General features: G+C 43.2%; 1 protein-coding gene across 2 annotated transcripts in view; it reads left to right on the forward strand.

Annotated features, from left to right (window-relative positions):
* exoc4 (exocyst complex component 4) overlaps positions 1 to 16,383 on the forward strand; it is a 292,052-nt gene that overhangs the window by 43,426 nt on the left and 232,243 nt on the right. For both annotated transcript variants that reach the window (XR_010012418.1, XM_062995374.1), the window contains exon 7: positions 6,608 to 6,782. Coding sequence is in view for 1 of the 2 variants with exons in the window: in XM_062995374.1 (XP_062851444.1) it covers positions 6,608 to 6,782 (175 nt within the window). In the remaining variant the exon portion in view is untranslated. The remainder of the gene's footprint in view (positions 1 to 6,607; positions 6,783 to 16,383) is intronic.

Consider the following 16,383-nt stretch of genomic DNA (forward strand, 5'->3'; position numbering starts at 1 on the left):
CATTAGTTTGGTTTGCTCTTGATTGTTGAAGTAAGTGATATCACCATGGCGAGATCTAAAGAGCTTTCTGAGGCCTTCAGAAAGAAGGTTGTAAATGCATATGAGTCTGGGAAGGGATTTAAAAAGATGAAAAAGATTTCTAAAAACAATTAGACATCAGCCATTCCACTGTCTGGTAAATCATTTACATGTGGTGAACATTTAAAACAACTGCCAACATGGCCAGGTCAGGCTGTCCTAGCAAGTTCAGCCCAAGAGCAGACCGCAAGATGCGTAAAGAAATCTCCAATAATCCTACAATGTCATCACGGGACCTATAGCTAGCTCTTGCCACAGTTGATTTGACATCAACATTGACGGTACATGCATCTACCATCAGAAAGAGACTGCACAAGTTTGATTTTCATGGGAGGTGAGCAAGGAGGAAACCCTTGCTGTGGAAAAAACATCAGGGCAAGACACAAGTTTACCAGAGAACACCTAGACAAAGACCAGGACTTCTGGAACAATGCGCTTTTGACAGATGAAGCCAAAGCTGAATTATTTGGGCACAGTAACAGAAGACATGTTTGGCGCAAACCAAACACAGCATTTGGGAACAAGAATCTAATACCAACTGTGAAGCATGGAGGTGGAAATGTCATGGTTTGGGGCTGCTTTGCAGCAGCACAGCCTGGCAAGCTCTCCATTATAGAATCCACAATGAATTCTTCACTGTATCAGAGGGTGCTTGAGAAAAATGTAAGACCATCTGTCCAAAAACTGGAGCTGAAGCGGAGGTGGATCATGCAACATGCCAACAATCCAAAACATCCAAGTAAATCCACCGAGGAATGGCTCAAAAGAAAGAAATGGAGAGTTCTGGAATGGCCAAATCAAAGCCCAGATCTTAATCCTATTGAGATGCTGTGGGGTGATTTGAAACTGGCTGTGCATGCAAGAAACCCATCAAACCTCACACAGCTGAAGAAATTCTGCATGGAGGAGTGGGGAAAACTTTCTTCCAGTCGATGTCAGAGACGGTAGATGGTTATAGGAAACGTCTAATTGAGGTTATTTCAGCCAAAGGGGGAAACACCAGCTATTAGGGCATACAGTGTCCTAACTTTTTCCTCACAATAAATTTTCTTTTTTGTTTATTATATTTTAAAACTTGTGTTTAAAAGTAATTTTTTCAGTTTTATTTGTTTAGTTATATAAGCCCCATCTCTCAATACTGTTCAAATGAAGCTCAAATGTTCATTTGTTTAAATATGTTCAAAAAGACAAAGGTTCTCATGGGGTGTTCTAACTTTCACATGACTGTATGTCTTTCCCCCGATTTAACAAAACTCTCAAGACATGTAGCAGAAACCAGTTTTACAACAATATAACACATCTGTTTTTTAGGGATGTAAGTTTCCTTTTATTATTTCTCTTAAACAAAATAAAATACTGTATTTGTGCTTATCTTTTATTTATATACACAATGAATGCCTTTTTTTCTGAGGTAGGTACGAAGTATGCCAAATAATGCTTATTATGTAAAACAAACTGAAATAAAATTTTAAAACAAATCCAACCTGATGTAAATAAATGAAAAATACAAATAAAGAAAGTATCCTCACATAAATACATTTGGCTGGAAAGTCCCCTACCTGGCAACTTTGTGAAGTGCTGTCAACCAGGCCAGTGCCCTCTGCGGTTTAAAGTGAATATCGATTCATCTTAAATGAATAACCGATTCGAATCGTGTGCACCGATTTTTTTTTTTTAACTCTATTTTTTATTGGTTTTTAACAATGGATACACTAAGAGAAAAGCAAAACAGTAACCAAAAAAAAAAAAAAAACATTGTCCTGGGTGCGCCTATTTTTAACGAAACCAGTTTGATCTGTGTCTATCAGGTCAGGAACAATATCCTCCAATCATTTTGCTAATATTGAAGCAAATAACCTGTAATCCATATTTAGAACAGAGATGGGTCTATATGAACCACAATCTGTTTTATCTTTACCCGTTTTAGGGATTACTGAGATTATTGCCTGTCTCCATGACAGAGGGGGGACTCCTCCCTTGAGAACATAGTTAAAACAGTCTTTAAGTAATGGTATTAATATTTTTCTGAAAGTCTTATACCACTCTGATGGGTAGCCATCAGCCCCCGGCATTTTGTTAGTTTTCAATCTAGATATAGCATTGTTTATTTCTTCTTCCGTTATCTCGTGAGTTAATGTTCTATTTTGTTCTGTTCCTATCGATGGTAAATCTAGAGATATCAAAAATTGAGATGTGTCTTCTAATTCAGCTGCTGGAGGTTGGGTGTATAGTCTTGTGTAGTATGTTTCAAAGGAGTTTTGTATGTCTTCCAATTTGTCACACATTTTATTAGTCTGGGGATCTTTTATTTTGGGTATAAATCTATCTGCTTCTTGTTTACGTAGTCTCCATGCCAATAATTTTTTTAATTTGGGTCCGTTATCATAAAAATTTTGTTTGATTAATTTCAATTTCCTTTCAATTTGGTTGTCGTATAAATCATTTAAAAGTTGCTTTGTATTTAGGATCTGGTTTAAAATGCTGGATTCATTATGTATCATATGTTTATTTTCGAGGTCTTTTAATTTTTCAGTCAAGTCTCTAATTTGTTTTTCTTTTTCCTTTTTCCTGTGAGCCGTCCACATTATTAGTTTGCCTCTAATAACAGCTTTCGCCGCATCCCACAATATATTAGGAGTTACCATTCCATTATTATTATTAATCATATAGTCTTTAAATTTACTTTTTATATCTTTTAGACATTGAGGATCATTCAGAAGACTAGTATTAAGTCTCCATAAGGTCTCTTTGGGTTTATTGTCTAAGTGTAGTGTTAAATATACCCCTGCATGATCGGAGATGTCCCTTACCCCTATATCACACTTTTGAATTCTGTGTCTATCTAAATTAAACATAAAAAAATAATCAATTCTTGTATAAACTGAATGCGCATGGGAAAAAAAGGTAAAATATTTATCATGTGGGTGAAAATCCCTCCATATATCTACCAAGCCTGATTCCTTAAGCAATTTATTAATGTATGTTTCTTCGGGATATATCTTTCTTGTTCTACTCGAGGAATCTAATGGGGGGTGCAAATGGATATTCCAGTCTCCACCACATATCAATACACCTACCGTTTCCAAAGATATCATGTTGAAAAATTTTTTAATCAGCTGTTTATTGTTGCCTGGTGGTCTATATACGTACATTCAACAGTGTAATTTCTTTGTGATCGAGAAACCCCTTAACCATTATAAAACGCCCCTCTTTATCAGTGATCTGTGAGGAAAACTGGAAATTTACTCTATTCGAAATAAGTATAGCAACCCCCCTTATGTTTTTCTTTTCGAAAGAAGAATAATATAAATTTTTAAACCCCATTTTCCGCAGCTTCTCATGTTCACTATTCGAGAGGTGTGTCTCTTGCCAAAAAATGATATCCTGCTTTTCTTTTTTCATTTTAGCTATTGCCTTACTTCGTTTGATAGGATTGTGTAACCCATTCACATTGAGTGTAATTACTTTATATTGCTGGTGATACATTTCACTTATCCAAAAGAGAAAAACTTCTACCTAGATATTTAAGTACCTTAAGATGCCCTGAACAAGGAGTCTGCCTAAACAATAAAACAAAACTTAACTTACAGAACATATTTAACAATGAAGACCTCCAAATCTGAAGTGTAAACTCAACTTCTAGATTGGGAAGGGAAGCCCTTAAACCTAAAGGGGTCCCCCCTGGTGCCACCTGATATGTCTGACCACTTGGGATCAGAGCAGTGCACATAAAACGCAAACATCAATTACCAGACATGTGGTCAGATTCAACAGCTTAATTCAACAAAAGGAAATTATCGTGAGTCTTTTATATTGCGCAGCGTCCCAACTGTTTCTTATCAAATACTCTTACCCAAACATTTTGGAAGCGCTCAGTCCTTTAAATTATTGGGGATTCTTATGTTGTGTCGTCGTGGTGGCGGAAACCCTTTAGCTTCTCCTGGATGTGTAATAGGCGAGCCTCTCGGTGCCGGCGCGATGTTCCGCCCGGCGGCTCCCACGAGAGTCGTCTCATTCTCGCAGAGAGTGCACCTCGCTCAGGAACCTCATCCTCCAGGGAGTTCATTCCCCTTTTCCTCAAATCTTCCCTTGCTTCAGTTGGATTGTTGTAGACAATTGGCCCAGTGTCAAAAAAGACCCTGAGTTTCGCTGGGTAAAGCGTTTGAAAACGGAGCCCCTTTTCCTTAAGCGCTTTTCTGATGGAAGAAAAAGCCTTTCTTTTCTTGAGTGTCTCAGCTGGATAATCTTGCTCGAAAAACACTCTCCTGCCACTGTAGTGGATCTCCTTTTTTTTTCCAGGCGGAGCGGAGGACCAGCTCTCTGGTTTTATATTCCTGGAAACAGACCACAATGGACCTCGGGTTGGAACCCTGCGGTGGTTTCGGTCCGAGGGATCGGTGGCAGCGCTGCATGGCGAGAACTGCGTTGGGGAGGGATAGTTCGGTTGTGATAAGCTTTTCCAGAAAATCTTCCATATTGTCGCCCTCCGCTCCCTCTGAAATCCCATGTATCCGTATGTTGTTCCTGCGTGAACGCGCCTCTAGGTCTGTTAGCTGGGCTTGGAGATTCTCCTGAAGCTCCAAAGTGTGGGAGAGCACCTGTTTAGCTTCGGCACTCCACTCCTCCATTTCGGCTACTCTCTGCTCCGTCACCTCAACTCTGCAGGTTATATCTTTTAGGTCAGAACCGATAGAGTTCAGCTTCTGGTTGACTTCTTCTCTAAAGTCTGCAAGCTCTCTTTTCAACAGTACCACCGTTTCGCCGAGCTCTTTCTTCACATCTGAACGAACGCCCTTTATCTCGGCGATTATGTTAGCTTGGATAGTTTCCATAGTTTGTTGTTCCGTTGCTAGCACGCTGCTAGCGTCCTCGCCGGCGTCTTCGCTTTCATTCTTGGATTTCTCGTCAGATGTAATGTTTTGTTGTAAATTTCCTCTTGTCTTTCTTTTATGCCCCCCTTCCATGATACAAAAGCAACTTTTCTCTATGAATACTTAGTATTTATCAAAAGGAGTGTAAGACCGTCTGGGAGCCTCAAACTTATGCTGCTGTCCGTATCTGCGCCATACCGGAAGTCCTCGTGCACCGATTTTTAACTGTATTGTGGTGCATCGTTACATCCCTACTGTTTTTAAATATTTATTCAATTCAATTTTTATTACCCACTATTTCCTGTTCACTGCGAGTCACTGCAGGCCCTGATCCACCTTGAAACACTCGGCACAAGTCAGGAACAGAGCGGCAGGCCATTGCAAGGCTTTGGCCTTTGCCCTTCAGACATACTTAATCAAGTCTGTGTAGATGCCCGGCAGGCTAATAGCACTGGTAAGATTCGAACCTGAATCTCAGCAGTGGTTAGCTAGCCTAATGAACCACTGTGGCACCCGAGTTATCCTGTGGCAGACCATGATCAATAATCATTGTGTTTGATGTAAATAGTCAGTCTATTGAGTCATTGATAAGTAGACTTTAGGGGCCAGCAAAGGTCTTCAAGAAAAGTGCATCTTGGATAATATATCTAAAAAGCACTGAACATGACTACAGGTGTTCATAGAGCTGAATTTTTGAATGTTATGTTTCAGAAATTGGCTTACCTTTGGATTTAGTTCTTTTGGAGGTGATTCAATGCACTGATGGTTTTTTTCATGGGTAACACTGTACCACTGATCTCCAATTCAGATCACAGTGTTTATGTTTGTAGGACTGTAGCGACTTTTTTTTTTTTTTTTTTTTTTTTTTTAGCATATACACTAAATGGTCAAAATAATGTGGACACTCTTAATTATTGAATGCACCTGTTTTAGCCACACTATTGATAATGCACATAATCAATTATATTATATAAATTGGCTTTCAGCTTTGTGGCAGCGTGATTGTGCCCTTGTGCACAAGTGAGGCCAGTAAAGATATACTGTAACAAGTTGACTGTGAAGCATCTACAGTGGTCTGCATAGAGCCTTGACTTTAATGGGCATTAAATTCAAAGGTTGATTTCATTTTTTTTTTGTGGCCCATCACTTCTGTTTGGGCTTTTGGTACAGACCACCCCAAGCCTTTTCATGTTTGACCTCTATCTTTGACGCCTATGCTTTTAGAATTTTCTGACCACTTTTGTATCCAGTGAAAATACTTTCTTGCAGAACTTGTATGCCGGAAGTGTCCCATCATCCCACTAAGCACAAAGCTCAGCCAGATGTTAGTCCCCCTTGTGGACTGGGTGAGTTTGACAGATGTCGCTAATTGCTGTTGGTGAACATCTGCTCTTGCTCAGTAGGGACAGCCTGTCAGCACCCGGCTGTGTCTGTGTTCATTAGAAACAACTTGCCGAACCCTTTAGTCGGGTGGCGGGGTCTTTAAAGGGTTATTTTAGCAGCTGAACAGTTACAAACATACCAATCGAGTACTAGAACTTCAAAGCAGTGGTGTTTAAAAACCATGCTGATAAAGATCAGCGATCATAGGAGTGGTCGTTGTTTTTCTAATCCCTAATCGTTTTGCATGACTGTTTTTGTCTGTCTGCTATCACTAGGCTGCTGCTGGAACTATTGGAGTTGCTGTTTGACAAGTTTAACGCCGTGGCGACGGCTCACAGCATTGTTCTGAACCATCTGCGGAGGATTATGGCGTCTTCCAGTGGAGCGAGGGAGGGCATTAAACTCTACGAGCAGGCTGATGTCTCTGCCAAGATCCAGACTGTGCTGCAGGTAGGTTTTTTTTTTTTTTACTTTAAACAGTACCATCACGTTTAGTTCTGTTTAATTATGTGTAATGCCCAAGCTTTTAAAACAAAAAAAACAAAATTATTTCCTTTCAAGGACATTCTCAAGAAAAAAACCCCCCAGAAACAGAAAATCCGAGCCAAATACATCATGGTTTTTGTTTCATATACATTTGTTTCGTGGATTTTCCAAATAACTGATTGTGTATCCGCTGCTGCTTACACAACCCCTGATCCCTGAGAAGCCAGATCACCACACGCCCTCTCTGACCCGTGTCCAGTCCATGGCCACTTCTTATCACTTGCCAGTTTTGGGTTCCCACCCACAGCCCTATTGCATACAAAGAGCCACACTGAGCTTCATGTTACCCCTCCCCACTTGTACAGGTGCCCGGACCAGTCCCGGAAATCGCATATAAAAAAAGCAGCAGAAAGAGCCCCTGTCTGACCTTCCCCTCCCTCAAACACAGCAAATTGTGTTTGTGTGGATGTTTGTCGGTGGCTCTGCTGAAATTCAAACTTTTGTTTGAACACTTCGCAGTGCTGTGTTATCATTGCTGTGCCACCAAGCGCCCCCTATATTGCGTTTTGAACTACAGTGGTACCTTGAAATCTGACGTCAGTTAGTTCTGGGAGTGGCGTTGAGTTTAAAAGGTGTTTTAGGTATTTTTTCTCATAGGGATATATGGGAAACCTGTTTGTGTTCCATGGCCCTGTGGAACTTATATAAAATAATGGGGTTGTTTTTAACACTTATACACTGAAAATAACACAAATATAATATAAAAAAACACTGAAATACAATTGAAAACAGTTAAAAATCAATAAAGAATGCAATTAAACCTTGCACTTTACCTTTACTTCTTTATTGTTTCTTTATGCTTCTTAATCGTGGAGATGCTTGATCTTGGAATGAGATCATTTCCATTCAGTAAAGGCGCATTCACATGGGAAGTGAGTTTTAAAGATTTTTAGTTTAGGGGACATTAAGTTACCACTGTACCTAGTTAAGTTACCTAGCTTGGTTTTTCTAACCTGATACTGATCTTTCTGTCCACGATGCCCCCTATCTATTTCATCCTGCGTTGGGATCCCATGTTTACAGCCTTAACTGCACCTGAATTGTACGTGTGACTGTATTTACTAGTCACCTTTTTTGTGCGACTCTAACCAATCTATCATTTAGCAGAAAGGCCACACCAGCATGTATTTACAGATCATTTATTATACACACAGTGTTAATGATAATTTTTTCTCTCATATGGTCACAAATCAAAAGCCAATTAGTCTTTCTGATTTTTGTTGCCGTGTATAAAAAGAACCCTTTCATATAAAGTGTTTTCTCTAAAAATCAATCATGTGCCTGCATTTTGACACCTAATCAGGAATGAATCGGCTATAACAGGAAATTAGACATTGGTCTTTTGGGATCCAGACATGATATAAAACGAGGCTTACCTCATCAGCTGCAGGAGTTTACTCTGACACATGTCCAAATGAATAGGGATGTTTCTTTTTGCTTTTGCCCTTACTCAGTTGATATTAATTTCATGGGGTCTTGAGTTTTAAAAAAGTTGTATTTACTGATCTTTAACATTAAACATAATTTATCATAATAAATTCCTCGTGTTGTTTTAAAGGTCATTGAGCAGCCTTTATTCATTCGCTTGGACACTCCATAGCAACTGCAGTAGCTCCTATTTCTCAGTTTAAACCCAAATGAAATGTTAAGATCTGACTTTAGATTGTATTGTTTTAGTTACACTGACTTTTTAAATGTAGTAGGGGCGGCACGGTGGCTAAGTGGGTGGCACTGTTGCCTCACAGTAAGAAGGGCCTGGGTTTGATCCCCAGATGGGGCGGTCTGTGTCCTTTCTGCGTGGAGTTTGCATGTTCTCCTCGTGTCTGTGTGGGTTCACTCCGGGTGCTCTGGTTTCCTCCCACAGTCCAAAGACATGCAAGTGAGGTGAATTGGAGACACTAAATTGTCCACGACTGTGTTCGATATAACCTTGTGTGAGCTGATGAACCTTGTGTATAATGAGTAACTACCGTTCCTGTCATGCATGTAACCAAAATGTAAAACATGACATTAAAATCCTAATAAAACAAACAAACAAAAATAAATGTAGTAAGATCAAATACATTTACTTTACGTTATGTTCATATCCAACAGTCTCTCTTACCTAATGAAACATAGAAAACCACTGAATGATATCAGAACAGTACCAGATGTAGTTTTGTTCCACATATCACTTCAGTAAGTAAATGATTTCTTTCGGGTGCTTCCGTCAGGGGTCACCACAGCAGTTCATTTGCCTGCGTTGATTAATTAGGCACAGTTTATATGCCCGGATGCCCACCCTGATGCAACACTCCTATTGATGCTGAGCCTGCAAATGGCACTAAGGGTGCACTGATATGACTCCTCCCTAAATGTTTGGTTCATGTAACAATTCAAACCCCTGGAACTCTGGCACTATTGTTACCAGCAGTGTGGCCCTTAACATTATGTCACACCAGCTCTCACAAATCCCTTTAGCAAATAGTATGGCAGATTTAAGGATGCTAGTAATTGTGATGCTGTTCGGACATGTTAAATACACCGACTAGGCATAACATTATGACTATCTTCCTAATATTATGTTGGTCCCCCTTTTGCTGCCAAAACAACCCTGAAACTATGATGCACTGTGTATTCTGACACCTTTCTATCAGAACCAGCATTAACTTCTTCAGCAGTTTGAGCTACAGTAGCTCGTCTGTTGGATCGGACCACACGGGCCAGCCTTTGCTCCCCACGTGCATCAATGAGCCTTGGCAGCCCATGACCCTGTCGCCGGTTTACCACTGTTTCTTCCTTGGACCACTTTTGATAGATACTGACCACTGGAACACCCCACGAGCTGCAGTTTTGGAGATGCTCTGACCCAGTCATCTAGCCATCACAATTTGGCCCTTGTCAAACGAGATTCTGAACTCCTCGGTTCGAAACTTGGTGTTGCCACTGGTCGGCATTTAGCAGCCATTTTAAAAGGGTTAAGGACCTTGCTTAGTGGTCCAACAGTGGCAACTTGGCAGTAGTGGAAATTAAACTGGCAATTTTTTCATCACTAGTCCAGTACCTCTAGTGGTATATTTCATAGACATTGCTTTGTGCACAGGGTCACAATCACGCTGGTACAGCAAAGATCATCTCCCAAATCTTTGCACTGATTTTATCCACCTGTTGGAAAGTATGTGGAGGGTAAAGTGCTTGTAGAGAAGCTTTTAATGTTAAGCACTAGAAAGTTAGCCAGCAGATTTCATAAATCTATCTCTGCCAAGACTTCAGTTTCAGATTTTGGAGCCAGCTAATGAAATCAGCATCAGAAAAGGAAGTTTAATTTTATTAAGCAGAACTTTCATTCCATACAATTACAAGCTTGTTGTGGATGTGATGAACAGAAGACCAGTGGGAGGCTGAAATTTAGAGAAGAACTTGTGCTCTCTCCCTGATGTGTTGCTTAATTGGAGTGTAAAAATGGAGTGTGTGTGTTGTTAATGGGAAACTGATGTGCAGGTGAAGCTAACAGCTGCTAAACCAACGCACTGATCATCTTGTAATATTCAGAGGCTTCTAGATACACGTACACATGTCTACATGTGCATGTGTGTGTCTGCACTTGTATTTGTGTCTTTACATTGTGTAACTTGTCTGGAGGAGAAGCTGACATCAGTGTACTGCTTTCTCACTGTACTTCACGAGCTCACTCAGTTTAGTATTTGGATGTTGGCCTGTCTGGGTTGCACAAAATCTGCCATGAATTATCCTACTAATGTCTGATGTAATTGATCATTCTACAAGAGGTGTTTGATGGTATCATCCTTCCAATTTTCTTTCTTTATTCCTTCCTTCCTTCCTTCCTTCCTTCCTTCCTTCCTTCCTTCCTTCCTTCCTTCCTTCCTTCCTTCCCTCCCGCCAGCCAGTCATCCTTCCATCCTTCCCTCCCTTCACCCCTTCCTTCCTCCCGTCACCCCTTTCTCCATCCATCCATCCTTCCTCCCGTCACCCCTTTCTCCATCCATCCATCCTTCCCACCCTTCACCCCTCCTCCATCCATCCATCCTTCCCTCCCTTCACCCCTTCCTTCCTCCCGTCACCCCTTTCTCCATCCATCCATCCTTCCTCCCGTCACCCCTTTCTCCATCCATCCATCCTTCCCACCCTTCACCCCTCCTCCATCCATCCATCCTTCCCTCCCTTCACCCCTTCCTTCCTCCCTTCACCCCTTCCTCCATCCATCCCTCCATCCATTATCCATCCTTCCCTCCCTTCACCTCTTCCTTCCTCCCTTCACTCCTTCCTCCATCCATCCCTCCATCCATCATCCATCCTTCCCTCCCGTCACCCCTTCCTCCATCCATCCATCCTTCCCTCCCTTCACCCCTTCCTTTCTCCCTTCACCCCTTCCTCCATCCATCCCTCCATCCATCATCCATCCTTCCCTCCCGTCACCCCTTCCTTCCTCCCTTCACCCCTCCATCCATCATCCATCCTTCCCTCCCTTCACCCCTTCCTTTCTCCCTTCACCCCTTCCTCCATCCATCCCTCCATCCATCATCCATCCTTCCCTCCCGTCACCCCTTCCTTCCTCCCTTCACCCCTCCATCCATCATCCATCCTTCCCTCCCTTCACCCCTTCCTTCCTCCCTTCACCCCTTCCTCCATCCATCCCTGCATCCATCATCCATCCTTCCCTCCCGTCACCCCTTCCTTCCTCCCTTCACCCCTCCATCCATCATCCATCATTTCCTCCCTTCACCCCTTCCTTCCTCCCTTCACCCCTTCCTCCATCCTTCCCTCCCTTCACCCCTTCCTTCCTCCCTTCACCCCTTCCTCCATCCATCCCTCCATCCATCATCCATCCTTCCCTCCCTTCACCTCTTCCTTTCTCCCTTCACCCCTTCCTCCATCCATCCCTGCATCCATCATCCATCCTTCCCTCCCGTCACCCCTTCCTTCCTCCCTTCACCCCTCCATCCATCATCCATCATTTCCTCCCTTCACCCCTTCCTTCCTCCCTTCACCCCTTCCTCCATCCTTCCCTCCCTTCACCCCTTCCTTCCTCCCTTCACCCCTTCCTCCATCCATCCCTCCATCCATCATCCATCCTTCCCTCCCGTCACCCCTTCCTTCCTCCCTTCACCCCTTCCTCCATCCTTCCCTCCCTTCACCCCTTCCTTCCTCCCTTCACCCCTTCCTCCATCCATCCCTCCATCCATCATCCATCCTTCCCTCCCGTCACCCCTTCCTTCCTCCCTTCACCCCTTTCTCCATCCATCCATCCATCCTTCCCTCCATCATCCATCCTTCCCTCCCTTCACCCCGTCCTTCTTCCCTTCACCCCTTCCTTCCTCCCTCCACCCCTTCCTCCATTTATCCCTCCATCCATCATCCATCCTTCCCTCCCTTCACCCCTACCTTCCTCCCTCCCTTCACCCCTTCCTCCATCCATCCCTCCATCCATCATCCATCCTTCCCTCCCTTCACCTCTTCCTTCCTCCCTTCACCCCTTTCTCCATCATCCATCCTTCCCTCCCTTCACCCCGTCCTTCTTCCCTTCACCCCTTCCTTCCTCCCTCCACCCCTTCCTCCATTTATCCCTCCATCCATCATCCATCCTTCCCTCCCTTCACCCCTACCTTCCTCCCTCCCTTCACCCCTTCCTCCATCCATCCCTCCATCCATCATCCATCCTTCCCTCCCTTCACCCCTTCCTTCCTCCCGTCACCCCTTTCTCCATCCATCCATCCTTCCTCCCGTCACCCCTTTCTCCATCCATCCATCCTTCCCACCCTTCACCCCTCCTCCATCCATCCATCCTTCCCTCCCTTCACCCCTTCCTTCCTCCCTTCACCCCTTCCTCCATCCATCCCTCCATCCATTATCCATCCTTCCCTCCCTTCACCTCTTCCTTCCTCCCTTCACTCCTTCCTCCATCCATCCCTCCATCCATCATCCATCCTTCCCTCCCGTCACCCCTTCCTCCATCCATCCATCCTTCCCTCCCTTCACCCCTTCCTTTCTCCCTTCACCCCTTCCTCCATCCATCCCTCCATCCATCATCCATCCTTCCCTCCCGTCACCCCTTCCTTCCTCCCTTCACCCCTCCATCCATCATCCATCCTTCCCTCCCTTCACCCCTTCCTTTCTCCCTTCACCCCTTCCTCCATCCATCCCTCCATCCATCATCCATCCTTCCCTCCCGTCACCCCTTCCTTCCTCCCTTCACCCCTCCATCCATCATCCATCCTTCCCTCCCTTCACCCCTTCCTTCCTCCCTTCACCCCTTCCTCCATCCATCCCTGCATCCATCATCCATCCTTCCCTCCCGTCACCCCTTCCTTCCTCCCTTCACCCCTCCATCCATCATCCATCATTTCCTCCCTTCACCCCTTCCTTCCTCCCTTCACCCCTTCCTCCATCCTTCCCTCCCTTCACCCCTTCCTTCCTCCCTTCACCCCTTCCTCCATCCATCCCTCCATCCATCATCCATCCTTCCCTCCCTTCACCTCTTCCTTTCTCCCTTCACCCCTTCCTCCATCCATCCCTGCATCCATCATCCATCCTTCCCTCCCGTCACCCCTTCCTTCCTCCCTTCACCCCTCCATCCATCATCCATCATTTCCTCCCTTCACCCCTTCCTTCCTCCCTTCACCCCTTCCTCCATCCTTCCCTCCCTTCACCCCTTCCTTCCTCCCTTCACCCCTTCCTCCATCCATCCCTCCATCCATCATCCATCCTTCCCTCCCGTCACCCCTTCCTTCCTCCCTTCACCCCTTCCTCCATCCTTCCCTCCCTTCACCCCTTCCTTCCTCCCTTCACCCCTTCCTCCATCCATCCCTCCATCCATCATCCATCCTTCCCTCCCGTCACCCCTTCCTTCCTCCCTTCACCCCTTTCTCCATCCATCCATCCATCCTTCCCTCCATCATCCATCCTTCCCTCCCTTCACCCCGTCCTTCTTCCCTTCACCCCTTCCTTCCTCCCTCCACCCCTTCCTCCATTTATCCCTCCATCCATCATCCATCCTTCCCTCCCTTCACCCCTACCTTCCTCCCTCCCTTCACCCCTTCCTCCATCCATCCCTCCATCCATCATCCATCCTTCCCTCCCTTCACCCCGTCCTTCCTCCCTCCACCCCTTCCTCCATCCATCCCTCCATCCATTCCTCCATCCATCATCCATCCTTCCCTCCCTTCACCCCTTCCTCCATCCATCCATCCATCCATCCATGCATGCACCCTTCCCTCTTTTCACCCCTTCCTTCCTCCCTCCACCTGTTTGCTAGCAGCTGTGGCAGTAGTGATTGGAAATATATTGATCTGTAACAGACTAACATACAAACACATCACCACTCAGCTAATAGCTCACTCTCAGTAGTTCACAAGAAAAAGTCCAGAAATTAGAAAGTATGACAGCTGTGTTCACATGGGGCAGAAATGCCATACCTGACACCCCTGTTCAAATGTTACCTTGACTATTGGAGCATTCAGGTGGTGCAGCTTGAATCTCATCAATGCTTTCAGGACAGCTAGGCATTTACACAGACATGATTGGTTATGTCTGGTGGGGGGTTTGTTGGGAGATGGTGGTATTCCTGCTGTACACCCAGTGTTTCTTAGTAAAACAGGCCCTACTGTTTTTGATGAAAATAAAATACAAAAAATTATATTTGGAATGAAAGTAGCACTCCTACAGAGATCAAATTAAAACATACAATTTTAGATGTGCAATTTCTATTTATTTGCAGAATTTCAAAATTTGAAAAAGAATTGTGCACATGCCACATATTTTCTATTTATAATTAATTTAACAAATGTTCAGTTTAGTAATTAATTTAAACGGTCCTATGTATCTGTTTTTACTTGTCATTTTTAAAGGTGATAACAGCAGCAATCGTAATTGTATTCTTCTTCTTCTTCTTATAAACTGGTACACCTTATGTAATAAAGGAAATGATGGGAGTACCAAGCCGTACCCCTCCCTCTAAAAACATTGTTACCATTATATGAACCAGAAACTTGACATGCCACGTATATGGCCGTAATCGTGCTGACGTGGCAATAAATCCCAGCTATCATCATCATCTTCTTCTTATAATAATAATAATAATTATTATTATTATTCTCATATTAATATTATTATTATTGTTGTTGTTATTTCTGTCAGGTTGGCATATTGTGTGCTTTGGGTAGCATCCTAATCCATTGCAGCCAAGATTAACATGGCACACTTCCTAAAATAATGCTTGTTTATTATTATTATTATTATTAGTAGTAGTAGTTGTAGTACTATTTTTATTACTTCTGTCAGGTTGGCATCATATGTGCCTTGTTTCCCAGTGTTTTAGGGTGGGATCCTATTGCTGCCCAGATCAAAATGGCACATTTCATAAAGTAATTGTCATATTAATATTAAGTTATTATTATCTCATTATTATTAAGAACAAACATTCACAGCTGCTTATTTTAAAGCGTCGTGAATTCTGAATTACATATTTTGTCTCATGAAAAGAGGAAGTATTTCCACAGATGCTCAGATCAGGAAAAGTTTGGGAACCACAACAATATTACATTCCACAGCTGCAGATTAGAATGAAAGGTTGAGTGAGGTTCACACATGAAAGACGTGTGAGAGAGAGAGAGAGAGTGGGAGAATGCATGCAGGCAAGAGAGCAACAACACAAAACGAGAAGTCGAGAGTGTCAGTGGAGGCTGAGAATGAGTAAATGGGTTTGTCATCACTCCATCAGTTTCGGCGAGGTGTTTCATAGCGACCTTCACACACAGACGGAAAGAGAGAGGGGTACAGAAAGAGAGGGAGCAAGAAAGGGAGTGAGTACAGAACAGAAAAGAAAAGAAAACACTTTCCTGGGTTTACCAGCCACATCTCTTGATACACAGCTATTTTTGTATTTATAGCAGTTTTTGGTCCTAGTTATCCAGCTAGTTTAGGAACAAAATTAGTCAAATTATTTGTGGTTGAACTATATATTTTAGACGTATCTGCTGTGTCTACTGTTCTTTAGTTTTTTGTGTGTTTTTATTTATCATTGCATCTTTATTTATCCACCTATAGTAACCGCCTCAATTGGATCACAGTGATCCATCAGCCTGTACTGGAACTCGTTACCTGGCACACTTTTTTATTTATTTGCTTACTTGTACCCTGGCAACCCAAGAACCCAGAGCTGTGTGAGACAAAATCATGCTAGTAGGACACAAAAGTAGGACACAAAAAAAAAATCATAAGCACCTCTGACACCACACACATGCACATATACAGTAGGTGTAGTTTTGTACCCATATCTAAACCTTTTTTTTTTTTTTTTAGTTCAGGGGTCTAGGTTGTTTCTGTCCGAGTATAAATATCCCAATATTAAAAAAGTGCATAATACTGTCAAATCACACCGTGCACACTGTGTCGATCAGAAGCAATTTTGTTATTTATAATCTCAACAGGTATATCTAAACCTCCAGAGATGTTTCATTTGTCCTGGTATCTGCCCCATGTCTTGTAAGTTTTAATATTGGCTGTGTAT

Source organism: Trichomycterus rosablanca, chromosome 1 (assembly GCF_030014385.1).
Source record: "Trichomycterus rosablanca isolate fTriRos1 chromosome 1, fTriRos1.hap1, whole genome shotgun sequence".
NCBI lineage: Eukaryota > Metazoa > Chordata > Actinopteri > Siluriformes > Trichomycteridae > Trichomycterus > Trichomycterus rosablanca.